This window comes from Trachypithecus francoisi, unplaced genomic scaffold, assembly GCF_009764315.1.
Source record: "Trachypithecus francoisi isolate TF-2019V2 unplaced genomic scaffold, Tfra_2.0 Lachesis_group8, whole genome shotgun sequence".
Taxonomy (NCBI): domain Eukaryota; kingdom Metazoa; phylum Chordata; class Mammalia; order Primates; family Cercopithecidae; genus Trachypithecus; species Trachypithecus francoisi.
Genome location: NW_022681473.1, coordinates 49,873,914 through 49,895,098, shown reverse-complemented (window position 1 = coordinate 49,895,098; position 21,185 = coordinate 49,873,914). Strand labels below are relative to the sequence as shown.

Here is a 21,185-nt window from a genome sequence, read left to right as displayed (position 1 = left end):
CTGCATTTTAGCCCCCACAACATCACCTCTTCCAGCCTTATCTCTTAACTGAAACTGCTTTGGTTTCTGTCCCATGCCAGCAGCTCCAGGAAGGCCTTCCCTGATGGTTTTGGCTCTCTGGAATTGCCTCCTTTTCTTAGAATTCATGCCTCACAATGCAGTGTTGACTTATCTAATGACATTTATTCCTCTTAATTATTTCATGTAATTTTCTTCCTCTGAGGGCATGATCCATGTTCTGTATTTCCCTAGGATTTTTTAAGGCCTCTAGCGTAGAGCTGGTGCCTTTGGTGAAGTTCCCCGAACTTCGTCAGTTATTTCCTATCCTTAGAATCGCCTGTAAAAGGGCAGCTGACTATAGAAGCTCCTGTTCGGAGAGAATTTTCTAGTATCTAAGCATTTGTATATGAGGGTTCTAAACATACTGTGACACTGGTGATATTTGCCCCATTTTATAGATAAGAATATTTTGGCTCAAGAGGATGTCCCCAAAATTAAATGGTTGGCAGGCAGCTAGCTAGCATTTAAATGAGGATTAAATTTAAATCCTGACTTAGACCTTGATCTTTGACTCTCATCTGCTGTTATCTTTGAAGAAAGGAGCTGGTGCTGCTGTTGAACCACAGACTGAGTGTTGGTCCTGCCTGGGCCATTTATCAACTGAGTGACATTGAGCAAGTCAAAGGCTCTTGGTTGTTGGATTTTCACATCTATTAATTGGGACATTAATGTCTACATTGCAGGGTTATTGTTAGGGTGAGTGTAATAAGATATACAAGGACCTGATATAAGGCTTAGCCTCTACTGAGTTCTTAATAAATGGTGAATATCATTACTTTTTAAACGTGATGCTCCAAAGAAGAGCATGAGTAGTGAATTATCCAAAATCCTCAACTTGGCCCTCCAAACTATGTATGATATGTATGATTCCAGACTTCCTTTCCAGTCTAATCTTATTACTTCTAAGAGTTGGAGAAGTCCCCATAGAGACAAGGTGTGACAGTAACAGATAGAGTGGTGTACCCTGGCTGGCTATTGGCCTGATTGACTCCTGAGGGAGACATGCCCCATGTCTACCCTTGGTAGTCGGGAGGGAGACAGGAGGGCCTACCCTTTGTGATCTGCCTTACTCATGCTCTTGTTCTCTTCAGATAGATACCTCCAGTTGCTGGGTCTCTCATCTACTTGACATAATTTTAGGTGCCTTCACCTTCAATTGCCTCTCCTGTGGCTGACCCTAGTCATTTCATACAAGATCCAGTAGTGAGGCAATAAGACAAGGAATTCTGGATTCAGACAACCTGAGTTTGAAGCTTTTTTGCTATTAATAATCATGTCACCTTGGGCAATTCACTCTGAGTCTCACTTTCTTAATTTGTAAAATGGAAACAAATAATACATATTTTACAAAGTTGAAATAAGAGTTAAATAAATTAATAAATATAAACTCTTGGTACAGACTCTGGCACATAGAAGCTATTAAATCAATGGAAGCCACTGTCAATGTTATTACAATTGGCCTTTGAATGTGTGGCACACAGCATTGAATGGGAACCTCCAGAGAGGAGTTCCTTCATCTGTAAAATGGGCATGACTTCTTCCATCTTGGACGTCCTGTGTCTCTATGTGTAGAAGTCCCCTTCTTATCACAAGGAATGACTAGCCCCCTCTTGAAGCCTCACTGAGTCCTATGAAAAGGAGATCAGGGTGAGGAGAAAATGTGGCCACGCTGCCAGCAGATAGTTCTCTCTGCACCTGGAGTCAGCACCTTTTCATGTTACTCCACTGTCTGAGCCAGGCACGTCCCCCACTGTCCTCAGGATGGCTTCACCTTCTGCCCTGGCTCAGAACAACCACTTAGCTAGTGAAAGTGTACCCATTAAAGAAACAAATGGCTCTTTCCTGTGGCAGTGGGAGGATTAAGGTGATCAGAGGGCTCTCTGTAATGAAGACAAAGAAGATGAATTAGGTTTTGAAGTGCTCACCACCCCCTGAAATACTTAGGAGATTAAATGCCCCATGAGGCTTCCGGTAATGAATCTGCCAGTGACGCCAATGCTGTGTGGAACCTCTTGGTCTTGGATCTATATGGACCACCTCTGTTTGGACAATGAGAACCCCTCCATCATCCTGGCAAGCCAGGTCCACTTAATTTGTTCAACAGAAGCCTCGTTGCTGCGTATGCCTATCCTGTAGCCACCCTTGGGGTGTGGATGTTGGTGAGGGCAGCCTTGGACATTGGCTCTTCTATCCCCTTTGGCTAATCTACAAGAAGGTGGCATGGGCTGCAGCTGATATGGTCAGCCTTTGAAAAATCTGACAAGCAACGTGGATAGTCCTATGCTTTCATGCCTAGGAAGTATTTTTCAGGAGCCATACTATCCATGGAATCCAGCAACAGATCTGACAGGGGGAGATAGGAAAGGGGCTACCTCCAAATGTGTTGGTGAACTTCTGCCCTGTCTGTCAAGCAGCGATAATCTAGGATGGAAGAGACCTGATTATCTTGTCTAATATATAATAGAGATTTTTACTGAGCCTGACTTTTTGTGGCCTTCAGGAATTAACTGCTTTCATAAGGGCAGGAGTGCTAGTATATACTTCCCACAATAATACCTCATCTGTTTGGCATTTTAGAATGACTAGATTTTGTAACATTTCTGGGACCTCACTGTGAATACCATTTATCAGGAAATGCCAGTCACTAAGGGTTTCGTTTTTGACTCACATCTCAAAATCTCTCTATAGTTTATAAAGCTCTGTTGTGTACATATGTGACATATTAGAAACAGCACAGGTTTTTAGTTCAGACAGATTTGAGTTCACATTCTGGTTCTGCCATTTCCCAGCTATGTGACAGTAGAAAAATCACTTTACCTCTCTGAGCCACAATTTCCTCATCTGTGTAATGGGAATAATAACATTTGCTCCCTCCCTCATGTCATTATGATGATTAGATGGGATAATGCTTGTAAAGTACTTAGAACCAAAGCGAATACTCAATAATGAATGGGACGGGGTTCTCTAACAGAACCAGAGACTGGGATGGGTCTGAGACAGGGAATGTAAGCTTTGGAACAGGAAGGTAGGGTCAGGAAATATAGTTAATGTGGTGGCGATTGTATTGGACTGTTCTCACATTGCTGTAAAGAAATGCCTGATGTAATCCCATTACTTTGGGAGGTTGAGGCAGGCAGATTACCTGTGTTCATGAGTTGAAGACCAGCCTGGGCAACATGGCAACATACTATCTCTACAAAAAAAAAAAAAATTAGCCAGGCATGGTGGTGCACACCTGTAGTCCCAGCTACTTGGGAAGCTGAGGTGGGAGGATGGCTTGAGCCCAGGAGATGGAGGTTACAGTGAGCCAAGATGGCACCACTGCACTCTAGCCTGGACGAAAGAGCCAGACCTTGTCTCAAAAATAAAAATAAAAATAAATTACTTAAGACTGGGTAATTTGTTAAAAAAAAAAAAAAGGTTTAATTGGCTCATGGTTCTGCAGGCTATACAGAAAGCATGAAGCTGGAATCTGTTTGGCTTCTGGAGAGGCCTTAGAAAACTTACAATAATGGTGGAAAGCAAAGGTGAAGCAGACACATCGCATGGCAGGAGCAAGAGCAAGAGAGAGTGAAGGGGGAGGTTCTTCACACTTTTCAACAAGAACTCGCTCACTGCCACAAGAACAGCACCATGAAGATGGTGCTAAATCATTCATGAAGGGTCCACCCCTATGATCCAATCACCTCCCACCAGGCTCCACCTCCAACATAGGGGATTACAATTCAACGTGAGATTTTGGTGGAGACACAGATCCAAACCATATCAGGGATATTGTGTAGCATTGGAGGAATCCAGGATCCCAACACCCTGTCCTGACCTGCACCAGAAGCCCCTCCCTACAAAGCCAAGGGCAAACCAAGCACAGAGAATATGGTCTGACCTTTATACGCTCTCTAATACTGTGGGCTTACAGCCCAACATTCGTGTAATCCCCAGGGTGAGAGAGCTGGGCTTCACTCAGGAGAGCCCTTCAGCCTATTCACCAGCAGTACAGGACTGACATCCAAAACAGTTCTATGGCTTTTATCATGCGGTCTCCTCAGCCTTAATCTTAGCCCTCCAGTCTTGCCTCTTTAGTAGTAAGGGAAAGTAGTAAGGTCCTGTCAACAAGAAGACCCATGTACCAGAGAGAAGAAGCCATGTGCTTGTCTCTGGGTCTAGGCAGGAGCCCTTCTCCTAGTCTCCACACCTGTCCAGCCCTCTCAGGTCTTGCACCCTGGGCCCTGGGCCACGTCTGCCAGCAGGAGGGAGAGGCTCAAAAGAGAGCAGAAGAGGAGAGGGCTGTACCTTCTCCTGGGCTCTCTTGCCTCTCTAGCCTTGGAAAAGAAAGTATGTTCAAAGAGACCACACCTTTCTTCCCTTAGATCCCTTAATTCTACAAATCAATGACCTTGTCTGGATTCTTTCTGCTCTTTGGTAGAGGAAGTGGCATGGAGGGAAGACTGCTGAGACACTGCTAGGATGTGAGGCAGGCCTGGTTCACACCTTTTTATTGGCCTGCAGACAAGTGTTTCTCCTCCGTGTGTGCTGACATCAAAAGGCCTCACCAACCTCCTTCCTACCACACAGGGGCATTTCTTCTTGAATCAGTGACATGGGAGGTCCCCTGCTATCCTGGATCCACTTCCTGTCTGCCTTAATTTTCATGTCTTTGGAGGCCAAAGAAAAAATAATTTGAAAATGCCAGAGAAGGTAGTGAATACACACTTTGCTGTTCCTCTGATGGGAAGGGTTGACCTGCTCTGGTACAGGCTCCCCTTTGGAAGGAATCTCACATTAGCAGCGTGTCTTGGCCACACGAATGCTCAGCCCCCCGAGTGCTGCATGTTACTTGGCTAGTGTTTCTTGACACAGTTTGTCAAGGCTTGAGTCCTTTCAGGTTCTCCTGACCGGAGCGAACCATATTTATTTTATTTAACAAAGGGTGCTTGATATTAACTCACTGAATGCCCATACAGGTCTTAAAAGATACCTTTTATTTATTTACTTATTTAGAGACGGAGTCTTGTTATATTGCTCAGGCTGATCTCAAACTCCTGGCTTTAAGTGATCCTCCTGCCTCAGCCTCTGGAGTAGCTGGGATTAAAGGCATGAGCTATAGTGCCTGGCTGAATTATTTTTATTTCTTATGGTAGGGCCCCCAAGGATGTCCACATGATAATCCTCAAAACTTGTGAATAAGTTACTTTATATAGCGACAGGGATTTTCTAGATGCGATTGAGTTAAGATCTTGACATAGGAATATTATCCTTGATTATCCAGGTAAATTCAGTGTCATCACAGAAGTTCTTGTAAGAGGGAGGGAAGAGGGTCAGAGTCAGAGAATCAAAGGTGATTAAGGAAGCAAAGGTCAGAAGGATATACTCCCCCGAGCCAAAGAATGAGAGCAGCCTCCAGAAGCTGGAAAAGAGAAACTAGGAGATTGATTTTCCCCTAGAGCTCCCAGAATAAATGAAGATCTCTCAACACCTTGATTTTTACTATGTAAGACTCATTTAGAACTTCTGACCTCTAGAACTGCAAGATAAAATCATGTCATTTTAAGCCACTAAGTTTGCAATAATTTGTTATAGCAGCAATAGAAAATGAATACACCAAGGCATAGAAGGTTAGGTAACATGGCCAAGATCATAGCAAAATGTGATAGAGCCAGGATTTAGATGTAGGTTGAGCTACATGCTTAGCTATTACATTATACTGACCTCTTACCTAGGACTTCTCTCAAGGGTGATGTCCTCTGGATTCACCAAACAACTGCAGAGGGAATGGTGCCCTTTCACTTAGATGGAATAGAACTTAATTGAACATCATCAGGTGAGACTGAATTAGCCTGGGCTGGGGAAACTGCCTGGCTCCTGCACTCTGCCCCCTGACAGCATTGCTAACTTGTATCCAACCAGGTAAAACAGTTGTCCCTAAAATCCCACCCATGGACTTGACTGTGAGGATAAACATTGACCTCTTTCCCCTCTGTGTTATGGTGCACAAATGGATGTTTCACAAGGGGGACTCAAAGCAGGGCATAATTGGCATTTATTCAAATTGTGCTTAATTGAATACTTCATCTGCACCTCCAGAAAACCACATGGGGTACAGGCTCTGTAAGGAGGAAGTAATTTTCATTAACAGGATCTAAATTAGTCTGACACAAAGACCTACGTGGTGCCTGTGACATGGCTAATAATTACTGTGTAATGAACTCGTTGCCGCAGACAAAGGTTTCCTTTTCTTTTCCTAGTTTGTCCTTCCTTCCTTCCTTTTCCTCCCTTCTTCCTTCCTTCCCTCCTTCCTTCATGGATCTGCATGTCAAGTAAGTGTTTTTATTCAGAGAGGCCAGCCTGGTGATGGTGGGACGTCGCAGCCCCTGTGTGGTGGAAATAGAGTCCATACTTCCTGCTAACAGCCCAGAGATAGCCAAATAAACTCTAAACTGACATAGACTTGGCCATGTACCTCCTCCCTCATAAGAATGTGCAAACGATGCCTCTTGGGGAAATTTCCAACCCAGCTTTTTCCTCTAACTCCTTCCACTGAGCCCACAAACACGATCTTAAAAAGTACAAAGATAAGTAAATAAATAAGTAAAAGATCCTCTAGGTCCTAAACCTCCTGTAGTCCTATTATCTTCTTAACTGCAAATAGGAGCTTATCACCCCTGTCATAAAACACCTGGTGGTACAGGGATGCTTTCAGGATAAAGGTTCTGGAGTGTTCTCCTGTCCTTCCTCTGGCAGCCCACTGTAGTCATGCTCATCCAACCAGGCCCCTGATGGGGTCTGAGCTGGAAGGGGTTGTCACACACACACATGCTGCAGCAGCTTAAGAATGCGGAATCCCCTTCCAACATGTGTTTAGAGGGAAAGGAGAGAGAGAGATATTCTACTGATATGGTAAAGTTTTTCCTTTCTGTTTAAAAGAAGACATTTTTAAATGTATTTGTTATCCAGAGTAAAATAGTGATATTTGTTATACAGAGTAATTAAAATGTAGATAATATTCTTTCTTGGTAGACATCACATTACTATCCAGTTTCAGAATTTTAGCTGCCTGAATTGTACTCAGTAGACTGTCAACTGCTGTCTCAGAGGAGGGGGTAGGGGCACAACCTTTGCTTATACCATCCTGCAAGCTTTGAAGAAACCTTTCAAGAGACAGAGGCTTGTATCAGTGAGAATTGTTTTTTAATTTAATTTAATTATTTATTTTAATTACCACTTGAGAGCACTGTCCATTTCTGTGAAAGTGGGTGAATTTTCTTCTTGCTATTTATGTCAGGAGTGGTGTTGTGGGTGGTATCTGAGTTAATAGGTGCCATGTTTCCAATCTATTCTAGTAGCATTTTGGCACCCTTTTGCAGTTTGGGGTCTCCGGAATGAGTCCTCTGTCAGGCCATTCCTTAATCCAGTTTGTGCTTGTGAGTTCTTTTCTCCCTTGACTGTACCAGGCGTTTCAGGTGAGGCTGGTTACAACCCATAAAGCTGTAACTGAGACTCACTGTCCACCTGGTGTCAATACCGCTTTCCTACAGGCAGAGACTTTCAGCGATGACTGATAAGTGAGGCTTGCCACAGACTTGTAACGTGCAGCTGAGTATGCACTTTCTCATCAGATTCCATATAATACCCAATGCTTGATAATGCTGCCCCTTCCTACTGATGCCCTCTAACGTGACCTTAGCCTTCATTCATCACAGGTTGAAAGTAGGTGAGGGTTAGTATTCAGGAAAGAAGCTGGGATGGAAGAACTCAATCCACAGTAAGAGCTAGCTATCGAGGACAAGCCAGCACAGAGGAGTTTGAGGGGCCAGGGACCTGCTTGTTCTGTCTGCATTTCAGGACTGGGGACCAGAGCAGAAAGACAGCTGGGCCCCAACTTCACCCAGGGTTATGCTAGTCTTTCCAGGGTGTCCTGGGGCCCTTGGGAGCCATGCTATAGCCGTAGGCTGATAAATGGGTATTAGTCACCGGGGAAATACATCTGGGTGGCAGGAGCCCATGATGATGGAAGAAAATGCCTTGGAAGGATAGGCCTGGTGGACAGGAAGGAGTCACAGGATAAAAGGAAGCTTTGTAGCCCCTGTCTGACCTGTCTGTAGGGAGTACCATTAGGATCAGGTGTGCTCATTTTCTCAGTTTCTAAATTCTCTTTTCCAGATTGTGACCATCTTGGCAAACATGTCTGTCCTGGAGCAGTGTGCCTCTGACATCATTCAGGAGAATGGTATGTCTTTGCAGCATTGTACATGTCATGTGAATTATCTGGATGTAGGGGACTGGTCTTTGTGCTTGTGTGAATGCCTGTGCGGGTATGTAAATAGGTACATGTAGCTGGGCGCAGGGATCATGCCCGTAATCCCAGCACTTTGGGAAGCAGAGGTGGGTGGATCAACTGAGGTAAGGAGTTCGAGACCAGCCTGACCAACGTGGTGAAACCCCGTCTCTACTAAAAATACAGAAATTAGCTGGGTGTGGTGGTGGGCGCCTGTAATCTTAACTACTCAGGAGGCTGAGGCAGGAGAATCGCTTGAACCTGGGAGGCAGAGGTTGCAGTGGACTGAGATCACGCCATTGCACTCCAGCCTGGGCGACAGAGCGAGACTCTGTCTCAAAAAAGAAAAAAAAAAATTAGGTACACGTGTCTCCATGCTTGCATGAGCATATATGTGTGTGCTTGTATGTGGGCAACTGGGCCTATATATGTGAATATTTGTTTGCTTTTGTGAGGCCTAAATTCTAGTGGAAGACAGATAATGTATAAGAAGATAGCAAATGTCCAGTGATGATAGTGTGACAGTGCCCTGGGGAAAATGAAGCAGGGAACAAGAGTAGGATAGTATCAGGGTGGGGTGGTGATGGTTGGTATCTTAATAAGGTGGTGAGGAGAAGGCAAATATTTCATTAAGATCACCAAATAAAAAAATCTATTCCTGCCAAGGGATACATTCCAACTTTAAATTGTTCCTATCTTATTGGATTTGGCTGCAGTAGAAAGCTGAGGAAGGGGTGAGTGGTAGAGCAGGTCAGAGCAACCTGAATGTCGTGAGCCCTCACTGAGAGCATCTCTTCTCCCACTTGCTCCCTTGTTCCATCTGGTGCTGAACATGTCACCGAGGTCCAGGTGGGGTGGGCCAGGTTTCATTGGCCTGGGAGCTGATCGAAGCTGTTTCTGCCAACGGACAAGGCGGCTGCCTTGCAGCTGGGAGCAGAGATGGTGAGGGCTTCCTGTGACTGGGAAATAAGGGAGCAATTAGCAACCGGTTGGAAACCAGAGACGCTAATGAGGCGGAGTGAGCTGGGAGCCTGGGCCCGCTGCCTCTGCTCTTGCTAAACCCCCTTCTCCCAGGCTTCCCTGCTGTCTTAACAAACATACACTTTCCCATCCCCCATTGCTCTGTTACTAATTGAAGGACATCATTTTGTGTTAATTTTATGTGATTGAGCTAATAATGAGAAACTTTGCTGAGCCAGCTGAGGCCATGAAGCTGAGCTATTGCATCTGTGCCCTGTTCTTTCGGCACTTACAGAGCCTTATGTTGAAGTGTTCAGTGGGAGTGGGTCTCCAAAGGCCTGTAAATTTGAGACTGGAATATCTGGCATCTGTAGAGGGTTTTATGGTTCACAAAGTGCTATTGACTGACTCGCTCGGTAAACAGTTATTGAGACCTAATATGTGCCTGGCATTGTGCTAGACAATGAGAACAGAGATAACTAAATCCCTGCCTTTGTCCTAGAGGGTCTCACAGTCTAGACAGAGAGCACAACTTAACAAAAGTGACATATGATAGAAATATAACATCTACAATAGAATAATGCAACAGAGGGAGGTTGTCATGGTGACTGAGGTTGAAAACTGGAACCATACTCTGTGGGTTTGAATCCTGGCACTGTTGTTTACTAACCATATGACCTCTCAGTTTTTTCATCAGTAAAATAAAAATAATCCCTACCTCATAAGGATGTTGTGAGGATTAACATGAATCATGTTAGAAGATTGTCTGGCACAGAATGAGCACTGTGCTAAGACCCTCTGCTCTTTCAGGAAACAGTGGCTGTCTCACGGGGTTTACCTGAAGAGAGTTTAATGAAGGAGCTATTTTCCAAAGCAGGGCAGGATTTGAGGAACCAACAAAGGTGTCAGTGCAACTGGGGTCTACTGGAAGACAGGCCTCTCTGGACAGGGCAAATCATGTTGTTCAGGCTGGGCTTTGAGAGTCCATGGTCTAAATCACAGGTTGCAAACTTAGATGTCTACACAATTCAGACAGGTAATGTAAATGGATGAGGTGAATTCACCAGAGACAGGATCAATCTCTTTTAAAGAAGGAACTCATAATAGGCTTTAAAAATTTGTTATGCAGAAATGAGGGCCTAGGGTTAAAATTCAAGAGGCAGTTTCAGAAGTCAGAAATCTAGATTTTTATAGAAATCCTCCAATTAGCACACTATCAAAAATCTAAAAAATTGTAGACACTGCGTGGAGCAACAAAATGAAGCAAAACTATATTCTTGGGTAACGTCTGGCTCAAGTTCTAAGCTGCAGGAGCCACTGGGTGCAGAAGAGGGGAGTGTGGGATGGGCAGTTGGGCAACAGCTCACACAGAAGATGAACTTTTACTACCACCTGCAGGATGGAGTTTTTTAGATGGAGCATCAAGAGGGAAAACAGCATCCCTTGTAGAAAGAAAGACTGGGTAAAGGCAAGGAGGTATGAGTGGATATGGGTGTGGTTTCTAGAACAATCAGAAGACAAATCTGATTTCAGGGGGAGGTAGGAGGCTTCTCAGCAGAGATTATTCAGGTCGAAATCTCTCAGTCTAACTACTACACCCTTTTCCAGCTTGAGTTCACTCTAAAACATTTGATCTAGTCGTTATCCAGCTTAGGTTTGGATCACCTCTTACCTGGGGGATTCATCACTACTGGACCTGTCTCAGATGCAGCCAGTATCAGAAGTGAAGAGGTGATGTAGAGAAACCAGTTATCTGAGTTTCTTTCGTTTTTGTTTTCTTAATCCTAAATGTGATGCTACATCTGAATTGCAGTAGCAGCTCCCTCAACTACTAACCATGTGACACTGGGCAAGACACTTCACTTCTCTCTGGGCTTCAAAATGGAATTATAATGGTACCAAATACATGAGGCTACTGGAAGGTTTTAGGGCATTATACATTTACTAGGCATTTAGCACAGTGTTGAGTAAAACTCAATGATAGCACTAAAAAAATAAAGATGTCTTCAGATGTTCCTCCCAAGTATAGTGACTTGGTACATGAAGACACCCTCAGGAGTAGAAGGCATGGAGAAATAGCCCTCTCCAGCTTCTGCCCTGTGGGTGAGATCCCTGAAGTCATCCTGACAGCCTTTGCTTGCACCCTGCAGCCACCTGTCCAGTTGGCCCCGTGGGGAAGGCTCCATGCTGGGGGTAGGTACCAACTGTTCCTTGCTTCCTGCCTAGGGGTCCAGCTCATCATGGGCATGCTGTCTGAAAAGCCAAGGTCTGGGACCCCTGCTGAGGTGGCAGCCTGTGAGCGAGTCCAGCAGAAAGCTGCAGTGACCCTGGCTCGTCTCAGCCGAGACCCAGATGTGGCACGGGAGGCTGTGCGGCTCAGCTGTGAGTGGTGCTTGCTGGCTGTGACTGGAGTGGAATGGGGGGATTGGGGGCGGGAGCGGCTCTGATTTCATGGTGGCAACAGTGGACACAGGGCAAGGGCTGGCAGGCATAAGCCCTATCTCTGGGGGCTAGAAAATGCTGGGATGGAGGCTCAGGGTTGCAGCCCCTAGTCTAGTTTGTAACCTGGAGCTGAAGCAAGAGGGAGAAAGGACCTAGAGTGGTAAAAGTTGGCCAGAACAGTGACTCACCTGCAGACTGTTAATAAGAACCCCATTATTTCATTCACTCATTCATTTATTCACTTGCTCAGTTATTCATATACTCAATTGTTTACTTATCTACTCATTCATTTACCCATTAATTTATCCTTTAGTTCATTTATTCATTAACCCATTCATGACTTCATTATTCACTATTAACTCATCCATTAATTCACTCATTAACATGCTCATTCATTCAGTTAGTCACTTATTTACCCAACAAATATTTTCAGAGCACCCACCCTATGCTAAGCTCTGTTCTGAGTGCTGGGCATGTAACACTGGATGTGACATTGTCCTGACCACAGGGGCTCACAGCCTCATGGAGGTGACAAATAAAAAAAGGGATATTCTCACTTCAGTATCATGGGAGTGACACTCAAAGCATGTCCGTGGTGCATTTGGCATGCACAAGAAGTAGCCCATGTTTATCTGGGTGAGTCAAAGAATGTTTTAACAAGGGGGCGAGTCCTCTGCTGTGGTTTGAAAAAGTAAGTAAAAGTTACTCCCATGTGAAGGCTGAGAAAGGGCTTTTCAGGAAGAAGCGTGAGAAAAGGCATGGCAGTGTCACCAATCCTCCAGGTACCCAGAGGGACAGCCTGGGGCAGCAGAGGGTTTCTGCTCCTTCAAGACATTACAGAGGATGGACATACAGACTGCATTTCCATACCTTCTACTGCTATCGTATAATGAGGTTTTTTTTTTTTTCTTAAAGTTTGAAAGAAGTCAGTCTGCATTGCAAAGCTAAGTCATTCACTTAACTCTGCTCAGTAAAGCCCTAGGAAATATTAGTAGAGTCTATAGTTTTATGTTATTTTAGCCACAGTATATTTTCTGGCTGAAATTGGCATTTGAGAAAAAAAGACACAGCTAGGAATTTTGTCTGGTAAAGATTCAAATGTTAACCCACATCTGTGGATTTGGCTTGGATGCTTCAGCTTGGCCTGACCCTGACCAGGCTCTGCTCACCACTGAGGGAATAGAAAGTTTCCACCACAGACTCCCCGAGGTGGGTTCAGCCCCCTTCTCTGGCAGATTGGGTGTGCAAGGTAGGCCCAGAACCTCTGGGTCAGGCCCGACTGGGCCCCATCCTGGGCTTGAGGCTCTCCCTGTGTCTCCTACAGGCATGTCCCGTCTCATTGAGCTCTGCAGATCCCCATCAGAAAGGAACAGCAGTGATGCTGTGCTCGTGGCCTGCCTGGTGAGTTCTCAGTCTTCCCCCAGCTTTTCCCTTGGCCTTCAGGATGCAGACAAGGGGGCCAGGAGAACTGGCTGTGCTGTGGCTGGCTTCAGTAAGCCGTAAAACCTCTCTGGGCTTTAGCTTTTCTCTTTAGGATTGTGATCATTGTAATATTTGTTTCACTTAATTCATAAAATCGTGATGAAAATTTTATGAGGTAATATGTGTGAAAGATGATGGCTGAGAAACTCCCTCTTCCCTCTGTTCTACCACTACAGTTTTAGGAACAGGAACCTTTGAGGTTCCCGTGGAACGCTAGTTGGTGTTGTCTATGTCATGGTGCCTGCAGAACATGGGAGCTAGGATAAGGATATCCCCTGCCTATTCCAAAGGGAATAAAGGGAGAAAAGCCTCCACTTATCCCTACAGGAAGCCCATCTGCTGGCACTCTTCCAGCATTGTGGCTCCCTCCACCTTTGTGGAACAGAACGAGAAGGAACACAACAAGACAGAGTGGACTATTCAGCAGCAACCTGGATCCTCACCTTGAACACAAGCAAGTGTATCCTAGGAAGTCCCCACCCAACTTCTTTTTGCTAGGGGTCCATCATGAAATAATCAATAGTACCAGACAGAGAATGCACACTTCGTCTATATATTCTTCCCTACTAGGGCTGTAAGGACTCCCAAAGTAGAGTAGCTTCCATTTGAAAACATTTAGGAGCAGGGAAGCCACTCTATAAACAGAACCCTTAAGTTCCAGAATAAAGTGCTGGCTCTTGTGATCAAAGAACACAAGGGGGAAGTGATGGATTTAAAGATCCTTCAAGCTGTCTCACAGTAAAGTCCTCTCCTCAGCCCGTTTTGAGCTGAGCTTATCTCTTTTCTGGGAGTTTCTAATGGGCATTTTGCAGTTGTAGAAACAATGGGGCATTGCAGTCAATCAGACCTGTCTTGGTCGTACCATTAATGAGCTGTGTGACATTTGATAAGTCGTTCAATGCTATACATTTTATTCAATAAATGTTTACGGAATGATTCTGTGTTCCATTCACTGTTCTAGGCTATGGGGATACAGCTGCAGGTAAAAAAGACAAAAATCTCTGCCCTTCTGTGGCTTTTATTTTGGTACATTCAAGGCAATCTTAATCTTCTTGTGCCTTTGGTGGTCTGGTGAAGCTTACAGACCCCTTTTCAGAATAATCTTTTAAATGCAAAAATAAAAATAAAATATATAGAATTAAAACCAAAACCAATTATATTTAAAATTATTAAACTATTAAAATATGTGATATATTAATATATTTGCTTTTTAGTCAACACATGAAATAAGACCTAGCAGTAAGTCTAATAAATATTGTCATCTTGACTCGTGCAGACCATAAATGGTATTTGAAAATATTTTCAACAACTTTCATGGGCTGTGAAAGTATCTGTAATTTCTACTGGGAAATCACAAGTCACAGGGATTGTGAAGGCGCCATGGTTTGTTGCTGCATTCACATTGCAATAGAAGGAAATGCTAAGTTTCAGTTACAGGTTGGTGAAAATAAAGATGTAACTTTTTCTCATTCAAATTCACAGATCCTCTTAATTCCGCCTGTTCTAGCAAGTGAAGTGAGAGGAAATTAACATGTAATGATTGGACCCAACTACCACTGCCTGACTCTGAATAGGCCCCGAGGAAATGTTGGTAGCATTGAAGGCACTTGGGAAACTATAAAGCTCCATTTGGATATGAGGGCTTGTGATTATTACTGCTATCATTTTTATTAGTGTGAAGGAGAGCACACAGAAGAGCTTGGCTACTATCTTTAATCACTTTAAGGACTTTCAAGCCAAAAAGGGATTATATTTGTTCTGTGGATGAGTTGGTGGATGCTAAAGAGAACCCCTCCCTCCCTAATCCATTCTCCCTGTGGCTTCTGAGTTAATTTTCCTAATGACAGTTTATAATCATGACACTTTCATGATATCTCCATCGAACCTTTCCATGGTTCCCCATTATTTCTGGGCCACTGTCCACCTGTTCAGCCCTTCTCAGTCTTGACTCCGACCCATCCCTAGGGCCTGCAGACCTCCCACTGTCTCCAGACCCTGTCCACCTGGGCTAAGCCAGAGCACCCTGAACTGTGTGCCTTGACCCTTGCTCCCAGCAAATGTTTTCTCTACAACTCTGTTTATTAAAATTCTGCCAATCCTTCGAAGCTTAGATCTAAATCTCTCTCCTTCACAAAATTTTCCAGGAGCTCTGTGTGGTGCAAAGCCAGAGAATAAACAGCATGAACCTGAGCCTCCTGTCTTGGATTTTGTTTGACTCAGTCCAAGGCAGGTTCCATTATCTTTGTCCCGGGTGTTGTAAGGGGAGGCTCTTGGAATTCAGACACAGGCCTGCCTGATTCTAGAGGCCTGCACTTTTCAACCAGACCATCTTGTTCCAAGCCATGCTCTTTCTCTCCCCATCTCTTATAGCACTGGTCTCCAGCATTGACTCATGGAGGAGGATTTGTATTTTTCCCCCTCTAGCCTGGAACCTTCCCAGGGCAGGGGACTTTTTCCAGCTTTTTGTATATCCATGGGATGTTGAGTTTGGTGACTATGTATTAATTGACTTGGGGACTGATAGACTTGCTTCCCCTTTTCCTAGCTCCCAGTCTTGGGGGTGTCCATGATTTGTCCCTAGGAATGTTCCAACATTTGAGTGTGGTCTCCTGACTGGTGAGATTTACTTGGAGTCTAGCCTGGCAGATGGAGTTAGAAACCACCATTCCTGTTCTTCCCCAAGACCTTTCCAGCTTCAAAGGCTCCCTTCTGGTGGAGGGAGGAAGTTTCGCTTATTGTCTCCCCTGTCTGGGAAGGTGGCAGTGCAGATCATCTCTCCCAAACAGAATGGGTTTTTCCTGAATGAAGCAGCTGTCAGTAGGTTGCCAGGCTTGTTTAATGCTTGGGTGCTTTCAGGCTATCTGGGAATGAGATTCTAGGATGACTAGCTGTTTAACCCTCCCAGAGAAGCAGAGGCTGAGAGAAGGGTTGGCAAGGGTGCAGGGTCCTTTGAGGCTGCTGCACACTGAGGAGGGGGTGCTCTGAGCTACGGTAGGGTTCATGTCCTGCAGACTTTCTGGGGACCGTGGGGAGGTAAGGGTGTCTCTTCTCTCTCTGTTGTTCTCTGCTGTGTTTGGTTCCTGCTTTGCTCTCTTTCTAGGGTTTGCCTTCTCTCTTAGCAGTTTCTCTTTCTCCTTTCCCTCCCTCCCCTCTTTTTATCACCATAACTCCTTTCTCTCCCTCTCTACCCCTTCCTTTTTCTCTCTGCCTCCTTACCTCACCCTACCTCTCTCCTATTATCTCCCCTCCTCCTAAGGGCTCTCTCTTTTATTTTCTTTGCCACGATTTCTCTTTTTTTCTCCATCTCTTTTTTATACTTGGTCTTTTTTCTCCACCAAGTTCCTCTCTGTCTGTTTTAATATTTCCTTCTTGTTCTTTTTCTCTGTTGTCTCTTTTTCTCTGTTTTTTGGCTATTTCCGTTTTCTGTCTTATTTGCTCTCTTGGTAAGTCTATGTTCTATTTCTCTGTGTCTCCTTGTCTCCCTTCTTGCTTTATTTTTTATCCCTAATGATGCAAAAATGCACTGGTGGCCTTATTTCCTCATCTTCAGAAAATCCCTGGTTCTGTTTTCATGGTGAAAACTCAAGGGCAATGGGGTTATCTTTCCCAGTTGGAGCCAAGAAGAATCAGAAAGTGCTATGAAGTTTACCCTCGTTAGCCCATGGGGTAAACCATGCTCCGTGAGAGTCAAGATATGCTAGTTAGAGACAGTTCTGGGGAGTCTACTTCACATTGCTAGAGTCACAGACCCTGCTCATTAATGCACAGAGACACACGCTCCTTCTCTTTGACCCTGCCTGGACATGACAGCACCTGCGACTCCCAGCAACCAGCTCAAACTATCCTCTCTTTTCACTTTGTTGGCCTGATTTCTCAGCAACAGGCTACCTGCCATGTCTAGGTAATGAGCGGATTTATGCTCAATATAACCTTGTATCCTGGGGTTGCAGCATCCTACCTGTGTGTGTAGGTCTGAGTGCCCTGGAGTCAGACTCCTGTGTGATGTCTGGAAGGCCACTTTCCCCCTCTGAGCCCTAGTTTCCTTATTTCCAAAATGGACATCATGACACTTAGCTTGCAACATCATGTAGGGATTAAGTGAGGTGCTATGGGGAGATCTTCAGTGTTTGCATTCCCTCCTTCTTTGCTTCTTTTGCCATTCTAGATATTCCCCCACTCTTTTTGCTTCCAGGGATGGGAGAGGAGAGGTACCTTGTTCCCTGCTGTGTATATGCCCAGGAAGAGGGAAGAAATTAATATTTATTAAATACTTAACATGCATTGCCTCAGTTAACTGGTAAACAGGTCTAGGTAGGTGCACAGCTCACATTTAGTTTCAGGTTGCTCTATCAGCAGATCTCAGTATTAAAGCACTTCGTTTATTCATTTCTTTTCAGTCAACATTTATTGATTCCTGTGCCAATCTCTGTGTTGTGTGCTACAGATACAGAGAAATAGAAAACAAGATCCTTACTCTCGAGGAGCTCAGAGTCTAGTGTGGGAGATAAATACCTAAAAGCTAGTTACAGTCAAGTGTGAGAAACTTGAGGTCCGCCCAGGGGCCCTGGTTGCACAGAGGAGGGAGGGATGGACTGTCTCTGCTTCAGGGTAATTGGGGAAGGCTTCATGGGGGAGGTAACCATAGACAAGAGCAGGAAGTCACTTCAAATCACAAGTAAGAGTATGAGCAAGGAGGAGGGGATATAGCTCAGAAGTAGAGCATTGGCTTGCAGATTAAGAATATAAGCAAGGACACATGGACATAAAACAGAAATAGCATAGTCATTGCTTATTGTGTGGGGAGCTGGGGAGTGATTTTATTTTTATTCTGCCAGCACCTCTCTTTCCTGTTCATCCCCATTGCCAGATGTTGAGTTTCTCAATAGCAGAATCTCTATCTACTTTTACAATATGTTCTCCCCCTCTTTTCTTCTTTTTTCCATAGTGCTTTCTATAGGACCTTGCTGAATTTATGGATGAATGAATAAATTCTTCTAAGTTCTTGCTCTTCTAAGTTTACTTTAGGGATCTGGAAACAGTAAAGACCATTACTAAGATTATTAACAGCTTTCAGATGACATCTATTTTAGTGATCAAGGTGTAAATAAAGCCAGGTGAACAAGAGATGTGGTTGCTATGTTGACCAGGGGACCAAGATGGTCGCTAGGGTGCCAAGTGGCCAACATGATGATCAGCCCAAATTATCTGGTAAATGCACCACTTCCTGAAAGGCACATTTCAGGGTAGGTGAAGGAAATACATGTACCTGACATGGCCCAGTCTGATATGTGTCACCTCTTCTGTCTTCTCCCCAGGCTGCTCTGCGTAGATTGGCTGGGGTCTGCCCCGAAGGCCTCCAGGACTCTGACTTTCAGCAGTTGGTCCAGCCTCGGCTTGTGGATTCCTTCTTACTCTGCAGCAACATGGAGGAGAGTTTTGTGTAGTGGGTGTGGGAGAAGAAAGACATTTGGCTATTCTTGCCCCCTCTGAGTACGCACCAGTGAACACACCTGAGTACACACCAGCTCTCCTCATCTTATTTATACTTAACTTATTTTTGTGTGAAATAAACGGAGGGCGAAATCTTAGAGCAACATCATCAAACAATCTGTGGTCCTTGGGAATCTTCTTTGTTTTTTATTTTTTGACTTCTGTAGCTTTTCAGTTGCAGATGTTGAAATTCATAATGGCTAATATGACAGATTGTCATAGGTGATTCCACTTCATCTTATTTTTTCTACTCTTACTATATAATCTTGCCTCGTTTTTTAAAACTTCGGAACCAGAGTATTTCAACTGCCTAGCAGGGATTTTTTTTTTTTAAGCTATATTTGCTCTTCCCAAAAATCTAAAATGAATTCCATAATTGGGTAGAATATATTGGAAAAAAGTTTCTTTTTCTTCAATAAATGGAATTATATATATCCCGGATTTTCTTATTAAGTTGTATTATAAACTAAGTTCTTGCTTCCCAAGGTTTCATTCCCCAAAATCTTTTCCAACCATTAAAAGTACATATCGAATTGTCTTGTTTTCACAGGTGTATAAATAGGTTAAGCTCTGAGTGATTTAGTGAGAAACCAAAGTGACTTTCAAAAATACTTCCAAAGGCACCAGAAACCCTACTTCCTTTGGCTTCTTTTCTTTTGTGTAACCTCCTGTTCATCTCCTGGTGAATAGAATCTTCAGATGAGGCTTATTGAATGATTCCTCCTCAAAACTATACTTGAGAGCAGTGGTGTGCTGAAGCCAGCTCATGCCCACTCACAAGGGACAACTGTGGGAATTTCTTCCCAACTCTGCACTCAGTGACCTTATGTTGGTAGCCATGAGCTACCCCATGAGCCCTCATGTTGAAATTGGCCATAGTGGGAGTATTTACACCACAGAAATTCACAGATGCTATAAAGCACAGTTTTTGCTTTTTTTTTTTTTTTTCCTAGAGAGCTGGTTTACCAATATCACTGCTTGAAAATATCACAAAAATCTGGGGATCCTTCTGAAAATATTAATGCCATTATATTATGATATAATTTACACAATATAATTGTGTAAAATCATGATTATAATAATGTTTCAAGAAACATTTCTTAAATTCCCAATTACTAGTTTAAGTGAGTTAATCTAATGAACCAAGTCATGGGCAAAGCATGTAATGTGCATTATCTAATTTATTCTTCACAATAATCACATAAGTATTAATTAGTATATTCATATATGTTATTACCTATGATCAGATTATTAAATTATTTGTCCAAGGTCACTAGCTAGTAAGTGGTGCTAGGATTTGAATCTGGCAATATCTATTACCAAAGCCTTTGTGCTGAAGTCATATGCTGTATAGAAAGGTAATGTCTAGGTCCTCCCACCTAATGTGATGATGATGATTATTATTATGATAGAAAACCCTTGTGCAACATTAACCAGGTGCCATGGATTTGTTTTATATCATTCTCGGTATAGATATTAACATTTATTACTATATACCCATTTTACAGAGAAGAAACAGAGGAAACTCATTTTACAGATGCAGCAACGGAGCTGAAGTAGCAAGAAAATGGCAGACCCTGGATTCAAACCAAGGTCTTCTGAGTCCTTATACAAAGCTTCCATTTTTAGAAATAAGGTATATATATATATCACTGAGTTATGCTAAGATATTGGCAACTTTCATTATATGATATCAACAAATAACTTTTGTTAATGTCATTATGATCTCATCAGAAAAGTTTTTAAATATTGGGAAGCTATCAAGCTTGGAAGCATAAATTTTGTCATTGGCAACAAACACTGTCAGTTGCTTCCCTTGAAGAGATGGACTCACTTTGTTCGTTTTTGAGAAAATGTCTGCCAAACACCTCAGTCTCAATAACCACAATTTGTCAATTATTCTTTCAAGTAAAGGTAGTGTTCCATAGAAAAAGCAACTAGTTCATACAGCAGGTCAGACAATCACACAAGTACCTTTCTCTTGAAACTGACATGCATTCTGCTTTGGCATACAGTAGAAATGCCTGAAATGCAGTTTTCATATCACTCAGAATAGTTAAAATGGCATGTACCAGGGGTCAGAATTTAATACACTTAATAATTTTTACTGCTTCATCAAGGATATTCCTAAGTGGAATTGGCATTTTAAAAATTTAAGTGTGTGGCAGTGAAGAATACAATAACTATAAGTACAGTTTGGTGCCACTGCCTTGATCATATTAAGGTGCTATTTTACTTACCATTGCTTTTGCACCATTAGTGCAAATGTCAATAAGTGGAGAAACGTAAATAACTTCTTAGTATTTTTATAAAAATAGTTTTGACCTCACAGAGCTCCTGAATGTGTCTTAGGAATCCCCAGAGATCAGGGGCCCTACTTTGAGAGTCACTGATCTAGTTTAATACTAATTTTATAGTGAGGAAACTGAGGCCTATGTTGAGGGGAAGCACGTGATTTTTCCCCAAAGCATACAGAATG

At 43.4% G+C, this 21,185-nt stretch overlaps 1 protein-coding gene across 4 annotated transcripts in view; it reads left to right on the top strand.

The window, feature by feature from the left end:
- Positions 1 to 19,818, top strand: part of INSC (INSC spindle orientation adaptor protein) — a 137,727-nt gene extending 117,909 nt beyond the window's left edge. For 3 of the 4 annotated variants that reach the window (XM_033206060.1, XM_033206061.1, XM_033206063.1), the window contains 4 exons: positions 8,218 to 8,284; positions 11,519 to 11,674; positions 13,059 to 13,135; positions 18,532 to 19,818. In XM_033206060.1, the coding sequence (XP_033061951.1) occupies positions 8,218 to 8,284; positions 11,519 to 11,674; positions 13,059 to 13,135; positions 18,532 to 18,660 (429 nt within the window). In that variant the 3' untranslated portion in view covers positions 18,661 to 19,818. Of the gene's footprint in view, positions 1 to 8,217; positions 8,285 to 11,518; positions 11,675 to 13,058; positions 13,136 to 14,177; positions 14,254 to 18,531 lie in introns of all 4 variants that reach the window. The other variant, XM_033206062.1, reaches the window with a different exon arrangement.
- The last annotated feature ends 1,367 nt before the right edge of the window (positions 19,819 to 21,185 follow it).